Raw genomic sequence first — 23929 nt, forward strand, 5'->3', positions numbered from 1 at the left:
GCTTTAAAATCTATCTGAAGCATACAGAATCCTCGAGAAGATCAGGCTCTATATTCATGTCTTTCCATCCAAAATGCCTCCATTGCTAGGTAGATTAGACTATGTATTATGGAAGCCTACAAATCATCAAAGGTTCCTGTTCCAGAAGGGATCAAGGTGCACTCCATGAGATCCTTAGCATCCTCCTTAGCATCCATGACATACCAGGGCACAATCTACACTAATGAGTAGCTGTGTAACCACTGCCCTGTAACCTGGGATGCCCTTTGCAATGCCTTACTGCTGTATCTTCCAACCTGGACTGCTCACAAACAGCCTCCAGCATGTAAGTCACTCCCAGCCATGTCTGTGTGCTTGGCCCTTACCAGCCTGAGTTATGCTGCAGGGTGACCCCAACACACCCGCAATCCCAGATCTTCCCCCAGAAATTTATGCCCTGTGCTGCCCAGCCCTTTCCTGAACAGTACAAATATATTAAGTCTTTTATTCCTTTAAGGGAATAGTATGCCAGTTTATTATTTTAAATAGAGTACCCAGACACTCCAAATGAAACACACTGGATTAGAGAAAACAGTAAAACAAGTTTATTAAATACACAGAGAGAGATTTTAAGTGATATATATATGAGGCATACAAATCAGAAATGGTTGCAAAAAAAAAGAAAAGAAAATGTTTACTAATACTTAACTTAACAAACTGTATTAGATCCAAGAAAAGTTTTTTACCACATACTCCTGCAGATACTGACCAAACTCTCAGGACCCACTCCCAGAGTCCAATGGCTGTTTTCCTTTGTCTTCTTAGGGGCAATGCCAGAGACAGACAGGGAGAGAGAGAAGGGTCTCTTGGGGGTGTCTGCCCATTCCTTTTATAGTCCTGTCCTCATTTGAGAAGCATTTCCAACTGGGAGCAAGGCGACAGGCAGTCTGGTGAAGAAAGGAAACTCCATGTTGTTTCTTTGCTAAGATGTAGATTTTTGTCCCTGCTTCCTTCCTTGCCAAAAAATGGCCACTTAGCAGGTAATGGTCCATTGGGTTTGTTGACTGAGCTGATCAGGCTGAGGCGTCAGCTTGCCCTTTGTCTCTGAGGAACTGGTTTAGCCACTCCCTAGACTTCTCTGGGAAATATACTTCAGTCATGATTTCAGTTTATACACATAACTTTACATATAATGTTGCTATGTGCAGTTTGCCATTGTATGTGCAAGTTATGAGTTTTCAAATGAGACTCACAAGGCATACCTTGTACAAACATCATTACAATAGTGTGTAGGGTGTGAACACAGTATCCACTGTCACCGCATCCACTTCGGAAATTTGCAAAGCAAGCACTTGGTGTACAGCTAACACCTTCATTAAGCACTACAAGATGGATTTTCTGTCTTCCGCAGAGGCCTCCTTTGGCAGGAAGATGCTGCAGGCAGTGGCCCAGAACTAATATAGACCTTTGAGTGAGCTCATAAAAAGAGGGTGCGTCTTTTCTGCCAAACTCTTGTTTCATAACTCTCCCTATATCTTATCACTGCTCTCTACTTCTCAGATATCCAGAATTGTGGGAGACACTGGACCATGGAACAGAAAATTTTGTAGCGATAATTTTCTTCCTGCAAACAGTGTCTCCCACGATTCTACCCACCCTGGATGGCTCATGAGTTGGGGTCAGATACTAAGTGGAATCATTACCACAGGACTGTCTTTCTTGGTCTAATGTACATAGTTATTTTGTTATCTCTGGAATATTTGTTAATGGTGTTATACATGTTTCACAGTTTGGGAATAATTCATCTGGTGGCATGCGGGAACAGAAGGGGTGTGGCCAGACCAGAAGGTGCTAAAACTCTGCTGATCCACCTCTCTGAGCTGCTGAGAAAGGAGAGCACCTCAGACTTCCAGAATTGTGGGAGACACTGTTTGCAGAAAGGAAATGATCAGTAAGAATTTTTCCATTGCATCAAATGGGCCAAATTCTCTTTTGCATGCAAGGTCTACTGGACATTAAAGGATAAGTGTGGCTGTCCAGAAGACAGTAATGGCGCCCCTATTCTGTTAATCTATGCCCCAGCATTAGTTAGAGCAGCCCTTAGACTGCTCAAACTTACACCTCTGACATAACGTCTCAGTATGACTTAACATGAGTAGAGAAGTGGCATAGTGTACCAGAGCATCCCCTCTCTGCCCCCAGCATGCTCCTTATACTGAGATAAGATGGGGCAGTTGGCCAGCTCTGCCAGCCTTATGCCAGCAAGAAGCTCCATTCCATCAGGGGAATTCTCTGTTGAGTACTGTATGGTGAGAATCTGACCCCTTTGTGTCATGCAGTGTTAGAGACTCTGGCTCTAAAAATCAAAGGGACACCCTCATTTGAAAATACGGCAGTCAGTTTTAGTCTCTCCATCTCAAAGGGATATAGCAGAAATAGAAGGAGTTCAGAAGCATGTCATGAGAATGATTAGAATCTAGTGATACTGAGAATGCGTGGTCTGTTTTGCTTAGCAAGGAGATGAAAGAGAGAGAACATGATAGAGGTATGGGATAAAGAAGGGAAGGTAGATCAGGTGCTACTATTTACCAGTTCTTATTATACAAGAACAAGGGGGACATTCAATTAATGTAAAAGTCAACACATTTGAAATGGATAAAAAGTAAGTACGTTTTACATGACATCATTTGCTTGTGGAACTCATTGCAACTGGATACCATTGAGACAAGGAGAGTAGTAGGATTCAGCAAAAGGAATAAATATTTATATGGGAGAACATCCACAGTAACATAAGATAAAAATAGTCGTAATCCCCATGCCCAAGTCAACCTCAAACTGTCTGAGGTTAGACAGAAGCTTCTTTTATGGGAAGGTTTTTACAGTACAGTAACTCCTCACTTAATGTTGTCCCGGTTAACATTTCGTTGTTACGTTGCTGATCAATTAGAGAACATGCTCATTTAAAGTTGGGCAATGCTCCCTTATAACGTTGTTTGGCAACCGCTTGCTTTGTCCACTGCTTGCAGAAAGAGCAGCCCATTGGAGCTAGCTGGTGGGGGCTTGGAACCAGGGTGGAGCGGCAGCCCCCCATCAGCTCCCCTAAGTTCCCTGTGCGGCAGCCACCCAGCAGGCTATCAATTGCCGGGCAGTTCAGCTGTCCCTCCCACCACTGCTGTGTGCTGCTCCTGCCCTCTGCCTTGGAGCTGCTTCCAGGAGCCTCATGCTTGCTGTGAAGGGAGGGGAAGAGCAGTGCTAATGTCAGGGTGTCCCCCTCCCCCCCCCCCCGCTCCTGCCCCTTTACCTCATCTCCACAGAGTGGGGTGGGGTGGGGGGGGGAGAACAACACGACAGGGCTCAGGATGGAGGGAGCTTGCTGGCAGCAGCTGCTGTCTCAACTTGCTGATCTACTTTAAAAGGCAGTGTACTTAGAGTGGGATCAACGTACTTAAAGGGGCAATGCGCGTCTCTCTCTCTCACGCACACACATGGTGTGTGTGTGTGTGTATGTGTCTGTCTCTCTCACACACACACACACACGCGTGGTGTGTGTCTCTGTCTCTCTCTGCCATGCTGTTTCCTCTTCCTCCATTTGTGCTGCCTTGTAGAGTGTGAGGCTACATTAACACCATGTGTTAACCCTTGAGGGCGCAGCCGAGTGCTAGTTCATCATTTAGCAGTAAGGCATTCCCTGGGAAATATCCCACCCTTTTCCACCCTCTGACTTCACCACCTCAACCAAGCTTCACAATCATCATTGCTGTGTACAGTACTAAATTGTTTGTTTAAAACTTATATTTCAACGAATCCCTGTTGAGGTTACGGGGACAAACCATCCCGAAGAGTCGAAAGAATAGTAAATATGGCAGGCAACCAGCTTGGCTTAACGGTGAAATCCTAGCGGATCTTAAACATAAAAAAGAAGCTTACAAGAAGTGGAAGGTTGGACATATGACCAGGGATGAGTATAAAAATATTGCTCGGGCATGTAGGAATGAAATCAGGAGGGCCAAATCGCACCTGGAGCTGCAGCTAGCAAGAGATGTCAAGAGTAACAAGAAGGGTTTCTTCAGGTATGTTGGCAACAAGAAGAAAGCCAAGGAAAGTGTGGGCCCCTTACTGAATGAGGGAGGCAACCTAGTGACAGAGGATGTTGAAAAAGCTAATGTACTCAATGCTTTTTTTGCCTCTGTCTTCACGAACAAGGTCAGCTCCCAGACTGCTGCGCTGGGCATCACTGCATGGGAAGTAGATGGCCAGCCCTCAGTGGAGAAAGAGGTGGTTCGGGACTATTTAGAAAAGCTGGATGTGCACAAGTCCATGGGGCCGGACGAGTTGCATCCGAGAGTGCTAAAGGAATTGGCGGCTGTGATTGCAGAGCCATTGGCCATTATCTTTGAAAACTCGTGGCGAACGGGGGAAGTCCCGGATGACTGGAAAAAGGCTAATGTAGTGCCAATCTTTAAAAAAGGGAAGAAGGAGGATCCTGGGAACTACAGGCCAGTCAGCCTCACCTCAGTCCCTGGAAAAATCATGGAGCAGGTCCTCAAAGAATCAATCCTGAAGCACTTACATGAGAGGAAAGTGATCAGGAACAGTCAGCATGGATTCACCAAGGGAAGGTCATGCCTGACTAATCTAATTGCCTTCTATGATGAGATTACTGGTTCTGTGGATGAAGGGAAAGCAGTGGATGTATTGTTTCTTGACTTTAGCAAAGCTTTCGACACGGTCTCCCACAGTATTCTTGTCAGCAAGTTAAAGAAGTATGGGCTGGATGAATGCACTATAAGGTGGGTAGAAAGTTGGCTAGATTGTCAGGCTCAACGGGTAGTGATCAATGGCTCCATGTCTAGTTGGCAGCCGGTGTCAAGTGGAGTGTCCCAGGGGTCGGTCCTGGGGCCGGTTTTGTTCAATATCTTCATAAATGATCTGGAGGATGGTGTGGATTGCACCCTCAGCAAATTTGCAGATGATACTAAACTAGGAGGAGTGGTAGATACGCTGGAGGGCAGGGATAGGATACAGAGGGACCTAGACAAATTGGAGGATTGGGCCAAAAAAAAATCTGATGAGGTTCAATAAGGAGAAGTGCAGGGTCCTGCACTTAGGACGGAAGAACCCAATGCACCGCTACAGACTAGGGACCGAATGGCTAGGCAGCAGTTCTGCAGAAAAGGACCTAGGGGTGACAGTGGACGAGAAGCTGGATATGAGTCAGCAGTGTGCCCTTGTTGCCAAGAAAGCCAATGGCATTTTGGGATGTATAAGTAGGGGCATAGCGAGCAGATCGAGGGACGTGATTGTTCCCCTCTATTCGACATTGGTGAGGCCTCATCTGGAGTACTGTGTCCAGTTTTGGGCCCCACACTACAAGAAGGATGTGGATAAATTGGAGAGAGTCCAGCGAAGGGCAACAAAAATGATTAGGGGTCTGGAACACATGACTTATGAGGAGAGGCTGAGGGAACTGGGATTGTTTAGTCTGCAGAAGAGAAGAATGAGGGGGTATTTGATAGCTGCTTTCAACTACCTGAGAGGTGGTTCCAGAGAGGATGGTTCTAGAGTATTCTCAGTGGTAGAAGAGGACAGGACAAGGAGTAATGGTCTCAAGTTGCAGTGGGGGAGGTTTAGGTTGGATATTAGGAAAAACTTTTTCACCAAGAGGGTGGTGAAACATTGGAATGTGTTACCTAGGGAGGTGGTAGAATCTCCTTCCTTAGAAGTTTTTAAGGTCAGGCTTGACAAAGCCCTGGCTGGGATGATTTAATTGGGGATTGGTCCTGCTTTGAGCAGGGGGTTGGACTAGATGACCTCCTGAGGTCCCTTCCAACCCTGATATTCTATGATTTGTGTGTGTGTGTGTATTATATATATGTCTTTTGTCTAGTGAAAAACATTTCCCTGGAACCTAACCCCCCCCCCATTTACATTAATTCTTATGGGTAAATTGGATTCGCTTAACATTGTTTCGCTTAAAATAGCATTTTTCAGGAACACAACTACAACCTTAAGTGAGGAGTTACTGTATTGAGGCATCTGGTGCTGATCACCATTGGAGACAGGATGCCAGGCTAGCAGGATCTCAGGGTCTGATCTGGGCTGGCACTTCCTCTCTTTCTGTGTATATATGTGACATATCTGCAATGTCTTCATCCCTTTTCTTTCCTGTCACCCACAGCGAGAGTTTTCACTACTTGCTGAATTTCCAGCACAGCGTTCCCAATTTCCAGTGTGCACTTACCCTCACTCAGCTCCTGATTGTCATTGCTGAAAAACCTGTGGCCAGTTGGAAAAAAGATAAAATAGGTAATGTGTGCAGAACCTCTTTTCCTGGACAGGTTCTTTATCTGTAATGCTTTGGCTTCTCACCAGGCAGTCTAAAAAACGTGCTAACATGAATAACACTAAATGTATTGGAAGCTCTTTACCACCTGCTTTATTATATGTCAGTCACACAAGAAAACAGTGTACAGTTCTATTAGTTTTTTGTTTTTTTAATCATTCTTCAGTAAGGAGAAATGATGGCTGAAAGGCAAGATGGTTGAGAAGAAGCGTTTAGCTTAAGCCTAATTCTACACACAGTTTTAGTCCTGACTGAACTATTTTGGTTAGGGGGGTAATTTTACTGATAAAAGTAAATTGGTACAACCACTGGAGTCGGCACAATTGTACCACTATAAAGGTGCTTGTAACAGTATAGCTTATTCACATACATTAACGAGAATAAACTATAGTGGTATAACTGCATCCCAATTGGGGGACTGTTCCACTTTAACTATTTCTGTTCCTGACACTATACAGTAAAGTGTTAGAAAAACTATAGACAAGCCCTAATAAAGCAAGAGGAGCAGCTCTTGCAAGCTGATTAGAGTTCACTCGCTAACGGGGACAGTAGCCACATGGGCTGAGAGATCTTCTTGCAAGGAATATGCAAGGAAGCTTGCTGGCCTTCATTTCCCATGTTCACCAGATACTGCTAAAGCTAAGAGTGCAAGTTTGCAGGCTCCTCTCTGTAAAGTGTTGCATTCTAGCAGTGTCTCAGATCCACAAAACTATTCAGAATTATACACAGTTACTTCATCCCAGGGAGAGAATGGTGGGGTGAGCTGTCTGCCCTGGATAGTGTTACAAATTGCCCTTCCCCCAGAGCAATTCAGTCAAGTTTGAGAGACACCCAGCAGGTTTTAACAAGTTATTGAAAATTACAATAGGACCTAACTATATGATCCTAGGCTACAATACTGCAAGTAAGTAAAATCTCACTCCCTGCTGGATGGTCCAGCCAGGCGTACCAGCTGCAGTCGGATGAATCTGTTTCTCTGTCTAGAGTATGTCACTAGTGCACTACACACCACACAGAGAAGCTCCTAACACACTCATCTATACTCTAGGCTACCCATGCGCCCAGTGACAGGCACATACCCAGCATGTCCAGACATGCCCCAACCATGGCTTCCCTTACTGCTGGAAAACGGGAACACATACTAAAAGATAAACATTAAAAAACAAGAAAGGGTAAAGGTGGCTCACCCCGGAGACATGGAAGCATCTCAGGGTGCGGCCTGTGTGTGGGATCTATAGTCCCCTAACAATAGGAATAACGATGAAAAATTTACTCTTACCTGATCATTTCTTTTCTTTGGCCATTTATGCCAGAGAAGCAGATGCAGCCTTTGGAGGAAGACAATTATTTCTGATTACAAAATTCTAAACTGTAAATTTGCCAGTTCAAATTAATATGAAAACGCTGTGGCCAAAGGGGAAGTTCACCTGTCACCGGTACACTAACATTTGAGTTAATACTTGTATATCAGCTTTGGAAAACCTCATTTCTGGTTTCCCAAGGGGGTGACACTTAGCCCCTGCAGCAGGGAAAAACTGATCTCTGGCTCCACAGACCAGAGGAAGGAAAGGAAACCCATTGTAGCATTGTCAGACATGAATGGACAAAGAGAGAATGACTCCAGTAAGAACCAGTGTACCAGGCCAAGAGCTCACTAGACTTGTGTATAAATCTCATTAGTGTGGTGAGTAATGATCTCTAAGGAAAACGCCTTTCCCAACTCCCTCAGCTTTAGCACTTTGGCAGGCACCTGTACGGAGAACATAGGATCTGCTTGAAGTGGAATTACATTGTAATTAGCCAGAAGCATTCGGCTATCCTGCATTTGTATGAGGGAGAAGAAAGTTATCTTGGATGCTTGTATTCTCAGTGAGACAAAACACATCCAGGCCCCTCCTCATTTTATTGCTTATCTTTGACAGCTTCACTTGCTAAGCAGTTCCTCTGCCAGTCATGGATGCAGCCCAGTGGCATGCGAGAGAAGGGTAGCCAGTTCAGTGATGCGCTGCACACTCTGCTCTGGTAAGAATGCTTTGCTTCTGCTGCAGTAACTTGGTTTCTGAGAGCAAACTCTCTTCATAAACAGCTTTAGTCTCAGTTTCTGTTAAGGTATTCTGGCTAGATCAAACCAAGGGGTTCTTTAAGAGTATCCAGTGCACAATGTGCTGAAATGCTTCTCCATGAAGCCTTGTCAGGCGTGGGGAACAGGAAAAAATATAAACAGTTCTTGAAAAACAGATTGGAACAGTTTTCATAACCTTATTTTTTTCCTCCTAAGACAAATAAGACAGGAAGCGAACAGTAATCTACAGCATGTGCAAACTGTGTCTGGAAACTGATGTTTGTGCAACTGCTTATTGGAAAATGCAGTTTCAAAAGCAGCCATTTTAAAATCTTTTACTTTCAAAAGGATGTTAATCAATATCATCAAAGCTTTCTCAAGATGTCTGTGAAACTGCACCTACAAATCTGAAAGTATGAAGAATTTTATTTTTAGTTAGCAGGGGATCAAAATCAGCCTTATATTGATACCACAGTTGCAACCTTAACTATGGAGAGGCATCCACCTCTCTGCATTAGATCATACACCTGCGGAGCCAGGCCTAGAACTCTGTACCTATAGTTCCAGAAACACAAGCCTCTACCACTTGAGTTAAAGGAAAAACTCTGTTAGACCTCAGCTATAGAAAGACCCCCCAAGCCTTCTGTTTTTTCTACACCGAATTTGTCAATACAGTCCAACACACATGCGTGTGTGTGTGAGCATGTGCATGTATATATATGCATTCTGGCAGTGTAAAGGGGCTGCAGTATAGTGTCTGATTCTGCTTCTATTAAAGACAATGGTAAAAAGCTCTAATTGAGATCAGTGGGAGCAGGACTGACGCAAAACTAACCGCAACAAATAATTGTCAATATTTTTGCTTAATTGCAACCTATTTCTTCAGGCGTAGCTGCCATGTCAGTTTAAGGAGTTCTAACTCTCTGGAAGGTTGTGGCAGGGGAGACTATAACCAGCTGCTGATGAGCTAGAGAAAAAGGGAGAAAGGCACAGGTTCAAGTCATTGATTTTCAATGACATGTAACTCAAGAACAGTTTGGCTAGAGGGAAGTCAGGAATGGGCTTTGTAATGGAAGCTACTGTCCTGCCCCTGCATAACATGTACTGACTTGTTATCCTGATGTTTGGGTTCAGTGTATATATGGAGCACACAGACAACATCTTGAAAGCTGTGGAAGACATCTCCAGTGTTGGGGTCCCAGAGCTGATTAATTCTGCTAATGATGGATATTCTTCGACTTACCCCACGCTGACCAGGTAATAACATCAACAAAGACCTTGAATCTCATGTGCTGCACAATAGCAATCACTGGCTTCCGATATTCAGATCTCTTATTGTCTGGTCTGTCTTGTTTTATGTTAAGGTTTCACGCTAGTAATGTTTATACATCTGGGAACTGCTAGGCATTTTCTTAGCAGTGCACATTAAATCTGTACAAAGTCAGCTTTAGCCAGTGACAAACTTCCACCATGCTTCAGAGCAGGGTTAAGTTTATTATCCCTGAACCACTGCTAATAGATGAACATAAGGCAGTCAATCCTTGGGTGCTGATGGCCAGTCTGGGTGGTTGTGGTGGTGTACGGTTGTGATGGTTCTCAGGGTGCCTAAGGCTGAGTCATCTTGTTACCTTCTGCCTCCAGTGAGAGGGACACTTGCTTGTGCTTCACTGGGAGCCAGCTCCTTGATGTCTCCAGCCTGTCAGCCACCTAGACAATTGCCTCTGGGCTATGACAGCCCCTGCTTTGCCTTACAGGTAACAATAGATGTACCCCAGTCTCTGAGCCTCTTTGATGAGTTCCCTTGTAACGATCAGCCCTTTATTGACTGAACATTCACAGAAATACCAGGTCTGCTGTCCCCAAGGGAACTGTGTACACACCAGATTGAATGGTTCAACTCAGGATCAGCTCCTTATACAAAATGACAGCACTGAGGTATATTTATAATGAAAACAATCATAAGTTTATTATCCAAGATCAAGATTTAAGACATAGTGAGGAAGGATAATGAAAGCAACTGGTTACTTATAAAACACAAGTATAATACGCTTTGTGAGACTAAATTTAACAGACTAATCTCCAGGCTAAATAAGTTTAGCTCATCCCAAATGTCCTTTGTAGCATTTTCAACCAAGCTTGGTTGAGATCCCATTTTCATGAATATAAACGTGCTCTCAGTTTACTTCCTAGGTGCAAGAAAACTAGGGTGCTTTCCTTGTCCTCCATTTATAGTCCAATAAACCTTTGAAGTGCCCCCCCCAAACCCCAAAGGCTCTTTCCTTCTCTGATCTCTTTCTGTTAAATCTCACTATTCTTCATCTGCATTTAGCTCAGACTGGTGATTGATTGTGGATGAGAAAATACTAGGTTTACATTTCAACAGATAGATGGACAAACATCTCTCATCTGGCAGGAAATCAGTTTTTCACCTCTGCTAGGGTTAGCACTTAGATACAAACTATAAGAACATCTTTCCAATATAGATACATAACTCCTGAGATGAGAGTGGTACATAATTTTACAGTGCTACTCACAAATGTGTTACACTAACTTTCCTTTGATACCTTACATGACATTTTTTGGTGAACCAGGATGTACATACCAGAATCAGGATATACTTGTAACCAGTTGCATCCCAACATCAAGGGAAGGGATTCTACTCCACATATTTCTTGGTCCCCCAAACGAATGGGGGATGGAGACTGAGTCTTGATCTACACCAACTAAATGTATTTATCTGAAAATCAAAATTCTGCCTGGTCACATTGGCATCAATAATCCCCTCTCTGGAATAGGGCACATGGTTTGTGGCTCTTGACATGTAAGATGCTTATGTTCATATAGACATTTATCTATCCCACAGAAGGTTCCTCATTGGACAAGACCACTAACAACTCACAGTCCTCCCATTCGGACTAGCTACAGCACCCAGGGTCTTTACAAAAGTGCTTTCAGTGATGGTGGCTTGGATGAAAACAAATGGCTTACTGTCTTTCCATATGACAACGACTGGCTCCTGACAGGCAGGTTCAGCAGAGAAGTCCAGTCAGTGACCCTATTCCTATTCTGTCTACTATCTTCCCAGGGAGTCTGTGTCAACAATGAGAAGTCCACTTTGACTCCCACGAGGTCCATAGACTTCACAGAAGGAACCCTGCATTCCACTACAGCAAGAGCATATCTTTCCATGAAGAGATTGCATGCCATGAGTGACCTTGGACTACTGTCAGGATCGGTCTTTCCCTCCTAGGGCACATGGCCTCATGCACCTACATATCACCATTTGCCATGCTTTATCTCTATTGCCTGTGAACCTGGCTTCACTCTGTCTACTCACCAGACAAAGACAACTATCAATGCCAGAGTAACAATTCCAGCCATCGTTATGGCCTCTCTTGTTTGATGGACATACCCAGAGGAAGTTTAGGTGGGACTTCCTTTCCTCCCACCAATACCCAAGATGACTGTCATCACAGATTCTCCCCTCTTAGGCTGAGGAGCCCTTTTCAACAATCACACTGCATAATGCATCTGGACCCCTCAGGAGGTCAGCTTGCACATCAACTTACTGGAATTAAGGTCAGTCTGTAGGGCCTGCAAACACTTTCATTCCGCTCATCCGATCCCAACACATCCAGGTAATGTCAAACATTATGTCAACTGTCTTCTACATAAACAAGCACATGAGGAAAAGATCCCTCTCCCTGTGTGTAGAGACAATGGACCTCTGGAACTGGCATATCAGAAATCACATAAGCCTATCTGCAGTATACCCACCAGGTGCACAGAACTCCCTAGCTGACAGTCTCAGCAGATATTTTTCAACAGACCATGAATGGGAGATTCATGATTTCTTTCTGAACTAGATCTTCACCCAATGGGGAGCACCATTTTGGGATCTCTTTGCCTCACAGGTGAACAAGAAGTTCCCCTGTAGTGCTACAGAAAAGCTCTGGGCTGCAGCTCAAAGGGCGATGCTCTGCTGCTATCCTGGATGGGCCACCTCAGATATGCCTTCCCTCTCATCCCACTAATACCACAAGTCCTGCCAATGATCCATCAAAACAGGGCTCCGGTCATCCTTATTTCGCCCAGCAGGCCGAAACAGTCCTGGTTCTTGGGCCTCTTGACCATTTCAACCTGTCTGGAATCTCAATCACATCCTTTCAGTTCTCAGCAAACCTCCCTTAGAACCATTAGCTATGTCCCATCTCTCGATGAAAGTTGCCTTCCTCGTCTCCATCACATCAGCTAGTGGGGTGAGAGAGGTGGGGGCATTCATGGCAGCTCTGCCATATACCATCTTTCATAAAGGGAAGGTCTCTCTTTGCTTCCACCCAAAATTCATCCCTAAAGTAATTTCGGAGTTTCACATAAATCAAATCATCCACTTAGTGGTATTTTTCTTCACTCTGTATTTTTCTTCACTCCGACAGGCAGTGACATTTTATCTAAAGACAACAAAAGCAATTAGAAAAATACCAAATTTTTAAAATCACCATAGCAGAGTGATCAAGGCTTCAAGCTCTATCTGCACAGAGGCTCTCTAAGTGGATCTTGGGCTGCATCATCCTTTGTTACCAACTAGCTCGCACTCTACCCCCAACCCGAGTGTGAGCACCCATTCCAAAAGAGTGCAAGCAACCTCTGCAGCATTTCTGAGAGACATACCCTTACTAGATATATGTAGGGTGGCTACCTGGAGCTCCATACACACCTTTAGAAGACATTATGCATTGGTCGAGACTTCTACTGCAGATACAGCTGTGCGATCATCAGTACTACAAATGCCCATACCATCTACATCCTCGCACCCATCTCCTGTTTGACTACTGCTTACTAATCTCTCAAAGGTGGAATAGGGACCAGCCCTTGAAGAAGAAATGGAGGTTACTTTCATGTAACTGGAGGTTCTTTGATATGTGTGGTCCCTATCTGTGATCTACTATTTACCCTCAGCCCCTCTGCTGCCGATTTTGACCAAATTCATGGTAAGAAAAGGAAGTGGAGAAGCATTGGTCTGCAACTCCTCTTAGTGCCCTCAGTTTGGAGCACCAGGAGAACAACTGCACATGTGTAGTCCAATGGACACTGCTTACTAAAAGTCTCTGGACTCAGGCACATGGAGTGCATGCATACATGTGGAATACAGATAGGGACCACATATCTTGACAAACCTTCAGTTACAGGTAAGTTACCTTCATTCTCCTTCTGCTGCCTTGTACTGTTAAACTGAGAGGTGCTGATCACTGGATGTATCACAGACCTCCTTGAACATGATGATTGTGAACTAGTCCTTAATGCTTTTGAACTCATGCGTCAGTTAACATAACAAAAGATAAGTTATACATGAGCTCTCACTGAAGACAAAAGGAGGTTTGGACTGAGTGGCTGGAAATTGGCTACAGTTTGAGAATTGTGGGTTGCAGTTTTATTTTGGGGGCAACGTAATCACAGTATTTGGTGGGGGGAGGGAGAACTAGACATGTTTAATAGATTCTTAGATTCCAAAGCCAGAAGGAACCATTGTGATCATTTAGTCTGACCTCCTGTAATAACACAGGCCACAGGACTCTCACAATAATTCCTAGAGCAGATCTTTTAGAAAAAATCCCATCTTGAGTTAAAAATTGTCAGTGATGGAGAATCCACCATGACCCTTGGTAAATTGTTCCAATGGTTATTTACCTTCACTGTCAAAAATGTACACCTTATTTCCAGTCTGAATTTGTCTAGCTTCAACATCCAGTTATTTGGTCATGTTATATCTTTCTCTGCTACTGTGAAGGCTTCCTAGGAAGGGAGGGGTAATTAGGGAATGAAGGAGTGGGGGAAAGGAGGGTTTCGGATTGCAGCGAAGGGGAAAGGGATGAATGGTAGGGGAGGCAAGATAGGTTGGGGACTTAGTTGAGGTAGGCATGGCACCATCCAGCTCTGCCAGTGGACCCCTGCAGCTCTTGCAGTGGACTCCAGTACCCCTAACCCCCAGCTCTGCCTGTGGATTCCAACCACCCAGCACCCAAGCTTCCTGCACGCCTGCCAGTACACCCAACCCCTGTACATCCCCCAGCTGTGTCAGTGGACCCCACCACCCCTAACCATCAGCTCTGTCAGTGCATCCCAACATCCCCAACCCTAAAGCCCCAGTTCTATCAGTACACCCCAACCACTCTGCACCCCAATTTTCCTGCACGCCACAGCTCTGCCAGTACACCCCTGCCCTGAACCCCTTCCCTCTGCATCCCAACTCCGCCAGTCCACACTGACCCCACTGCACCCTCCAGCTCTGTCAGTGCATCCAACCACCCTGCAGTTCTAGGCCTGCTGGTACACTCCAACCACACTGCACCCCAATTTTCCTGCACCCCACAGCTCTGCCAGTGAATCCCTACTGTGAACCCATTCCCTCTGCACCCCAACTTTGCCAGTCCACAATTATTTCACTGCATTCTCCAACTCTGTCAGTGAATCCCAACCACCCTGCACCCCAACTCCATGCACTCCATAGTTCTGCCAATGCATCTCAACCACTGTGCACTGCAACCCCTCAGCACCCCCAGCTCTGCCAGTGCACTCCAGTCCTGCATCCCAACCCTGTGCACCCCCCAACTCTGCCAGTGAACCCCAACCCCCCTACACTCCCAAAAATGTTGGGAAGTAGAAATTGACATGTGAATGCTTCCTGGGAAGGGAGAGATAATTAGGGGGCATAGGAGTGAGGTTGTGGCTGCAAGAAGGGAGGGGGGATAAATTGGGATGAGTGGTAGCGGAGGAGAGAGAGGTTGGGTACTCAGGTGAGGGAGGCTTGGAGGTTAGAGGGAATGGAGGGATGGGGTCTGGGGGTGAGTGGTAGGGGAACTGGGGAAGAATTGTCAGCCTCACACTCTCCCCTCTTGTGTGTGTCCTATCTAGAGGATTCTTGCTGCTTTAGTGGGGTCTAAGCCCCCCTCCTTGCTCCTCTCATATGATCTGGGATATGGTGGGTATTTTCGCCTCTGGGGGTGTGAGCCATTCTCGCTGCCCTCTGTGTGTGCGCCAGGGTCTGGGGGGCCCATGCCCATCTGCAGGGGTTGGAACCTTTCTCCCCAGCCCTGTGTGAGCCAGGATCTCTAGAAGTCCTGCCCCTTTGAGTGGGGTGCTGAGAACCAGTATACTGCTTATCTCTCACAGGTTCTAAAGCAGTAGTTTTCAAACTGCGGGTCGTGACCCAGTACTGGGTCGTGGAATGTAAGGCACTGGGTCACGGCGGCTCTGGTCAGCATCGCCAACCGGGCTGTTAAAAGTCCCGTCGGCGGTGTTGCCCAGCTAAGGCAGGCTAGTCCCTACCTGTTCCGACACCGCGCTGTGCCCTGGAAGCGGCCAGCAGCAGGTCCGGCTCCTAGGCGGTTCCTGGCCAATTGGAGCTGGGGTGGGTGGCGCCTGTGGGCGAGAGCCATGTGGAGCCGCTTGCGCATCTCTTCCTAGGAGCCAAACCTGCTACTGGCTGCTTCCGGGGTGCAGTGCCAGTGCGGTCCACAGTGCCAGGACAGGTTGTGCCGCCAACCGGGAGCTGCCCGAGGTAAGCCCAATCCCCTGCCCCAGCCCTGAGCCCCCCCCAACCCAGAGCTCCTTCCTGCACCCCAAACCCCTCATCCCCGGCCCCACCCCAGAGCCTGCACCCCCATCCCAGAGTCCTGACCCACTCCTGCACTCCAACCCCCTGCCTCAGCCCTGAGCCCCCTCCCACACCCTGAACCCCCTCCCACACCCTAAAGCCCACACCCCAGCCCTGAGCCCCTCCCAAACTCCTCATCTCCAGCTCTGTTGGGTCACAGACATCAACAATTTTCTTCAACTAGGTCGCCAGCAAAAAAAAGTTTGAAAACCACTGTTCTAAAGCACTCAGGAGGGATTGGGAGTACCTGGGGAAATAAATGGAGCAGTTTACACATCTCAGAGCTATTGTTCCCGGCTCTATCATCTTCATGGGCTGAGAACATCACATTGAGATGAATGGGTCACTTCACACCCCTCTGAGCCTCTTAAACTGCTGATACGTGTGTAGAGGAGCCCTTTCCCTCCTTCGACCCTCTATCCTTCATGTTTAAAGGACAATGCTTCCAAGTGCTCTAAAATCCACATGCGTGCACAGATTTTCTTCAAATTCGCTATGACTTGTGGGAGTGCAGAGTAGGGTGAGTGACTGCAAGGCAGTCGCAACTCTCTCCCCATCTGTCAAGGAGGGAGGCCACGTCCCCTTGCTACAATGCCTCTGGAGCAACTCAATTCAGGGTGGAATTAGCCGACAGTTAGTAGGCCCAATCCTGCAGTCCACGCCTGGCAGCAATTGAGTCTGAGACACCTGGCCCTCAGACAGGGCAGGGCAGCCAGCAATTAAGGGCTCTGGCCTGCAGTCAGGCAGAGCAGCAGTGAGTCTAGGGGGACCCAGGTCCTCGAGCAGGGCGGGGCACCAACAGTTAAGGGGCTCTGGCCTTGAGTCAGGGCAGAGCAACACAGCAGTCTAGGGGGATCAGTTCTCTGGCGAAGCAGACAGCAAAACTGTCCAGCGTCCTAGCTCGGGTGGACGACGACCAATGCAGGCCTCTTGGCCTAAAGGTGGGGAGGCTGCCACCCCCAGAGGTGGGGTAGCAGGGGGTAGGGAGACGTCGGCCCACCTGTCACCACTGCGTCCCAACCCAGGGCTCTAACAGTGGCGGAGTGGTCCGCCACTGGGTCAGCAGAGAATCCAGCTGCAACATGCTGGCCAGCTTGCAGTGAGTAACACAGCTGAACCCTATTCAGCTTCCTTGGGCTCCTTCCTACACTCTCATTCGGGGGTACCTGGGTTCCAGGGTCACCATTTGTCTCACTAGTGTAAACAGACTAGTGGCAGCCCCAACAGCTCCTCCGGGTCTCTGGTGCCTGCCAGCTCCGGCAGTCCCTCTGGGTCTCTGGCACTGTAGCGGCCTCTGTCAGGTCCAAGCTCCAGCTGCAGGTGGGAGATGCCCTGCTCCTCCAGCAGCTCTTCTCCAAGTGAGCTGGAGGGCCCGACTTTTATATTTCCGGTTCCTGTCCCGCCCCTCTGCTTCTGGCTGGGCAGTTGCAGGTGTCCCGGCTCTGCCCACCAGGGGGCGGTTGTGGCTCTCTCCCTGTCCGTCAAGGAGGGAAACCACATCCCCTCACTACATTTCCCCCCCTCAACTCCAGCCCCCACTCTCTGGGGCTGGTATGATCCCCCTCTCCCAACTGGGAGAGACCATCAGCACTTGCGGTCTCCTTTCCTGCCCTACGTTGTATGGTAAATGGAAACGGTTGAAGGGCGAGATACCACCTCGTTAGCCTTGCATTGGTGTCTTTCATTGTCTGGAGCCACTTGACGGGGGCATGACCCAGGAGGTAATACTGAAGGGCCTCCACAGTCCATTTAACTGCCAGGGCCTCCTTCTCAATGGTCAAATAGTTACGTTCCTGGGGGAAGAGCTTTCAACTAATGTAAAGGATGGGATGTTCCTCTCCGTCGAGGGTCTGGGAGAGGACAGCCCCAAGTCCCACTGCCGTGGCATCGGTCTGGACCACAAAACTACAAGAGAAATCAGAGCTATAAAGCACTGGTTCATGGCAGAGATGGTCCTTTAGTGTCTGAAATGCTTCGGCACACTCGGGGGACCTGTGGATGCGCTGCGGCTGGTCCTTTGTTAGGAGTTGCATCAGGGGGTCAGCAATCAAGGGAAAGTTGGGACTGAAGCGGCGGTAGTAGCCTACCAGCCCCAGGAATTGCCTCACTTGTTTCTTTGTGGCTGGGGTGGGGTGTTCTTGAATGGCCTGGATCTTCCCGACTAGGGGACACACCTTCCCCTGTCCCAGGACGTACCCCAAGTAGGTGGCCTCCTGGTAGCCGATTCAGCATTTCTTGGGGTTAGCCATCAGTCCTGTGGCTCAGAGGGTCTGTAGGACTGCCACCATCTGGCTCAGGTGCTCCTCCCAGTGATGACTGTAGATCATGACATCATCCAGGTAGGCCGCAGCACACTCAAATTGTGACTAGAGCAGGTGATCCATCAACCACTGTAAGGTTGCAGGGGCCCCATAGAGTTCAAAAGACATGTGGGTAAACTGGTAGAGCCCACTGGAGATAGTGAAGGCTGTCTCCTCCTTTGAGCTTGGGTCCAGTGGGATCTGCCAGTACACCTTCGTCAAGTCCAGGGTAGTGATATAGTGTGCTTCACCCAAATGGTCAAGGAGTTTGTCTACCTGGGGCATTGGGCATGCGTCGAATTTAGAAATGGTATTAACTCTCCAGAAATCAGTACAGAATCACCAGGTCCAGTCTGGCTTAGGGACAAGCACAGTGGGGTTGCACCACTCACTTTGCGACTGTTCTATGACCCCCTAGCTTCAGCATCACCAGCACCTCTTGTTCCACAGGTGGAGTGGGAGAGGTTGGGTGTTTTCACAAACTACCTCCCTGGGCGGCGTGGGGTGTCAGCTTGGTCTGCCCCGGCACTGCTGTGAATGTCTGGGTGAAGGCCTCTGTCAGGGTTCCCTCCCCACTCTGAACTCTGGGATACAGATGTGGGGACCCTCATGAAAGACCCCATAAGCTTATTTCTACCAGCTTAGATTAAAAACTTCCCCAAGGCACAAATCCTTCCTTGTCTTTGGACAGTTCTGCTGCCACAACCAAGTGAGTTAGACAAAGATTCAGGAAAAGGACCACTTGGAGTTCCTGTTTCCCCAAAATATCCCCCCAAGCCTCTTCACCCCCTTTTCTGGGGAGGCTTGAAAATAATATACCAACCAAATAGATAAACAAGGTGAGCACAGACCAGACCCTTTTAGGACACTAAAAACCAATCAGGTTCTTAAAAGCAGAACTTTATTATAAAGAAAAAAGTAAAAGAAGCACCTCTGTAAAATCAGGATGGAAGGTAATTTTACAGGGTTGTGGTGGGGCAGCGACTCACTGGCGTGGTGCCTCCTGCTGGTTGTCCAGGGAATTAGCTCTTTCCAGCCCCGGAGCGCCCTCTGCCAGCTGATGTCTCGCCTGCCACTGGTCCCCATGTCCCTCCTGGACCCCGGTGCTCTTTACCCAGGGGTTCTGCCCACCGCAGCAACCCACAATCTGGGTCTCCCTATTCAGGGGAACCCTCAATCTCCACATCCGTCACTCCAGCTGGTAGACCTCATAAGTAACAGGGCCATCTTGGCGGATGATTTTGTAGGGGCCTTGCCACCAGGCTAGCAGTTTGGACTCCTCAGAGGGGAGCAACACAAGGACCCAGTCACCGTGTTCAAAGATCCGTGCTTGGGCTCCCTAGTTGTAAGTTTGGGCTTGGGCCCCCTGGGCAGCCTACAGATTTTCCTTCTCTAGGTCCCGGGTTCGTGTCAGGTTCTCATGCAGTAACAGGACGTATTGAAGGAGCTCCTGGGTTGGGGATGGGGTCTGCTCCCAGGTTTCCTGCATCAGGTCTAGCAGCCCCCACAGCTGGATCCCATAAAGCAGCTCGAATGGGAGAATTGGATAGAATGACTCCCGAATCGCAAGCAGCAAAGGTGGAAGGAGTCGGTCCCAATGGCGCAACTCCTCCAGGGGGAACTTCCGTAACACCCCCTGGAGGGTCCAATTGAACCTCTTGATGAGGCCATTTGTCTGAGGGTGGTAAACTGAGGTTCACAATTTTCGGATCCCTAGGAGACTGCACACTTCACGAAGCAGCCAGGAGGTGAAATTGGTTCCCTAGTCAGTTAGGATCTCACTAGGTAAGCCTACCCAAGCAAAGATTTTTAGAAGCTTGGCAGCGATGCTCTGTGCAGTGGTGGACCACAAGGGGACAGCCTCAGGGAAGCTGGCATAGACCATGACTACCAGGATGTAGCGGTAGCCAGCCACACTCTTCATAAGGGGTCCTTACCAGGTCCATGGCAACCCTTTCAAATGGTGTCCCCATCACTGACAAGGACACCAGGGGGGGCTTTGGGATTCCTGTGGGCACTGCCTGCTGGCAATCTGGGCTGGAGGCACAAAAGTTCTTAATGTCCTGGTACACCCCCCGCCAGAAGAACCTGGACAAAATCCAGGCTACGGTCTTTTCTTGGCCCAAATGGCCAGCGGCCTGGAAGTCGTGGGCCATCCTCAACACTGCCCATCGGTGACAATGGGGTACAACCAGCTGGGTTCGAGGCTTGTGGGTGCAAGGGTCCTGGGAAACCTCGTAGAGGCATTCACCATCCAGTTTGAAGCGTGGCCACTGGGTTGCGCACCATGGGTCCGTAGTGACTCCTTTGACATAAACCAACTGTGATGTGCCCTACTCAAGATGGGGTCCGTTCTCTGGTCTCGGCTGAAGTTCACCTCCCTACAAACAGGAGGGTCTTTATATTCCGGCTGGGTCAGAACGACGTCTTGAGGGTTGGTAAGCCTTCCCTCCCGCGGGTCCGGAGGGTTCCATGGGAGGCTCCCTTCAGGCCCTTCATAGTCATCCTCAAGGGGGTCCCCCTTGAATGCCAGCTGGTCTGGAGCAGTCATAGATCATAGAATCTCAGGGTTGGAAGGGACCTCTGGAGGTCATCTAGTCCAACCCGCTGCTCAAAGCAGGTCCAATCCCCAATTTTTGCCCCAGATCCCTAAATGGCCCCCTCAAGGATTGAACTCACAACCCTGGGTTTAGCGGGCCAATGCTCAAACCACTGAGCTATCCCTCCCGGTCTGTAAGGTCGCAACATGTAGGACCTGGCTGAATTCCGGCCAGTCCCGCCCGAGGATGGTGGGGGATGGGAACTTCAGGGCGACCCCCACAGTCATCAGCCAGGTTATCCTATCAATCATTAGGGTAGTTGAACGCTTGGATACGCTTTCACATCTGCATGGATGCAGCGAAGTCGGATTGGGCCGTGGATCAGGTCATTATCCGGGAAGAGGCACTTCCGCACCACAGTTTATCTGCAGCTGGCGTCCACCAGGGCATCCATCATCCTCCCATCAAGGCCGGCAGGGACTGTCACCTTGGGGTTGGGGTACTGGCAGGCGCAGGTTTCTCTGGCATAAACTTTGCCAAAGGAGCAGTCCATGGCGGGGCACTGCCTCTGGAGGTGTCCAAAACAGCCAGAACTAAAACAAGGCCCAATCTCAGCTGGTTCTTCTTCAAGTGGAGACCCGGTGGGTTCTCCACTTTAGGTGATTGCGTGCCCCTGGGCCTCTAGTCAGAATTTCAACAGCAGTACCTGGCTGGGCTGCATGTGCACTCTCCCTGTCTCGCACCTGCAGTGGCGATTAACTAGTGCTGTACAGCCCCCACCCCCCCCACCTCTCCTGCTTCGAGCAGGGGGTTGGACTAGATGACCTTCTGGGGTCCCTTCCAACCCTGATATTCTATGATTCTATGATTCCTACCAAGTCCACGTCTAAGAGGAAGCATTCCCCTACTCTGACTCCAGCATCGGTACTGACTGCGCTGCAGCAAAGTACCTACAAGTCTACAGGGACTTCCGGTACTGTCAAAGCTACAGACCCTATGTGGGCAGGCTCTAAAAAGGAAGGCAGAGACAAGACTGTCCATTCCACCGCGGCGCTGGTGGCAACAACTAAAGACCCAGTGCCTCTGCAGTTTCTAAGGCACTGACGCCACCTGCTGGCTCCTTGCCGCATAGCAAGGATGCATCGGCACCGAAGCTTGCTCCATCCCCCTTAGTGCAGTTGATGTCAGCACCTGTACCGCAGCAACTCTTGGCACCGCAGCAAATGCAGACATCTCTGCCGGTACCAAACTTACAATAGTTCCTTACACCTATGGACCTGTCTGTGGCCCTGGCACCTGAGTCACCTCTCCTTGGTACCGACAGTGCTTTGCTGTTTTCACCATCACACTTGCCACTGGCTACATCTGCTCCTCTCTCCTCCAACGAGGAGGACAAGAAAGGGGAAGTTTTTTCAACCCAACACTCCTCACCTTTGCAAGGCAGTTTCAGATCTGAGCCACAAGTGCAGCCTGGGCATCACCCCAGATCGGATTTCCAGGGATGGTACAGACACCCTTGGGGACCTCCACCAGTGCTTTTCCCACCACAATGGCCCCTCTAGGACCTGTGGGCAGCGTACAGGCAATACTACTCTGAACCTCCGCTAGAGTCTCCTCACCAGTGTCAGTGGTGCCACACGATGTTTCCCATTCACAATCTTTTGAGGAAATAGAGGAGGTTCTGAACCAGGAGGCTATTTGCACTATAAGGTGGGTAGAAAGTTGGCTAGATTGTCGGGCTCAACGGGTAGTGATCAATGACTCCATGTCTAGTTGGCAGCCGGTGTCAAGTGGAGTGCCCCAGGGGTCGGTCCTGGGGCCGGTTTTGTTCAATATCTTCATAAATGATCTGGAGGATGGTGTGGATTGCACCCTCAGCAAATTTGCGGATGATACTAAACTAGGAGGAGTGGTAGATACGCTGGAGGGCAGGGATAGGATACAGTGGGACCTAGACAAATTGGAGGATTGGGCCAAAAGAAATCTGATGAGGTTCAATAAGGATAAGTGCAGGGTCCTGCACTTAGGACGGAAGAACCCAATGCACCGCTACAGACTAGGGACCAAATGGCTAGGCAGCAGTTCTGCGGAAAAGGACCTAGGGGTGACAGTGGACGAGAAGCTGGATATGAGTCAACAGTGTGCCCTTGTTGCCAAGAAGGCCAATGGCATTCTGGGATGTATAAGTAGGGGCATAGCGAGCAGATCAAGGGACGTGATCGTTCCCCTCTATTCGACATTAGTGAGGCCTCATCTGGAGTACTGTGTCCAGTTTTGGGCCCCACACTACAAGAAGGATGTGGATAAATTGGAAAGAGTCCAGCGGAGGGCAACAAAAATGATTAGGGGACTGGAACACATGACTTATGAGGAGAGGCTGAGGGAACTGAGATTGTTTAGTCAGCGGAAGAGAAGAATGAGGGGGGGATTTGATAGCTGCTTTCAATTACCTGAAAGGGGGTTCCAAAGAGGATGGAGCTTGGCTTTTCTCAGTGGTGGCAGATGACAGAACAAGGAGTAATGGTCTCAAGTTGCAGTGGGGGAGGTTTAGGTTGGATATTAGGAAAAACTTTTTCACCAAGAGGGTGGTGAAACACTGGAATGTGTTACCTAGGGAAGTGATAGAATCTCCTTCCTTAGAAGTTTTTAAGGTCAGGCTTGACAAAGCCCTGGCTGGGATGATTTAATTGGGGATTGGTCCTGCTTTGAGCAGGGGGTTGGACTAGATGACCTCCTGAGGTCCCTTCCAACCCTGATATTCTATGATTCTATGATTCCTGTCAACAACCTCCTCCCTCGCCTGATGAGATCATCATGCCTCCGCCACCTACTACCAGAAATGAATTCAAACAGTTTCAACATCTCTTTATAAGGATAGCTGACACACTCCAAATACCCCTCGAGGAAGTCACTGAATCACAACACAACATCTTGGACATACTCCGCACATTGACCTCCTCCAAGATCACCCTGCTGATTAATGCTGTAATCATGGAGCCCGCCATAGCCATCTGGCAGACCCCTGCCACAATCCCACCTACATGTAAGAGG

At 48.4% G+C, this 23929-nt stretch overlaps 1 protein-coding gene across 1 annotated transcript in view; it reads left to right on the forward strand.

Annotated features, from left to right (window-relative positions):
- The window catches only part of FANCD2 (FA complementation group D2), a 202334-nt gene that overhangs the window by 125869 nt on the left and 52536 nt on the right, over window positions 1-23929 (forward strand). The window contains exons 35-37 of the mRNA XM_074958397.1: window positions 6158-6285; window positions 8245-8344; window positions 9519-9641. Of these exons, the coding sequence (XP_074814498.1) occupies window positions 6158-6285; window positions 8245-8344; window positions 9519-9641 (351 nt within the window). The remainder of the gene's footprint in view (window positions 1-6157; window positions 6286-8244; window positions 8345-9518; window positions 9642-23929) is intronic.

This window comes from Natator depressus, chromosome 7 (assembly GCF_965152275.1).
Source record: "Natator depressus isolate rNatDep1 chromosome 7, rNatDep2.hap1, whole genome shotgun sequence".
In the NCBI taxonomy this organism is placed as follows: Eukaryota; Metazoa; Chordata; order Testudines; family Cheloniidae; genus Natator; species Natator depressus.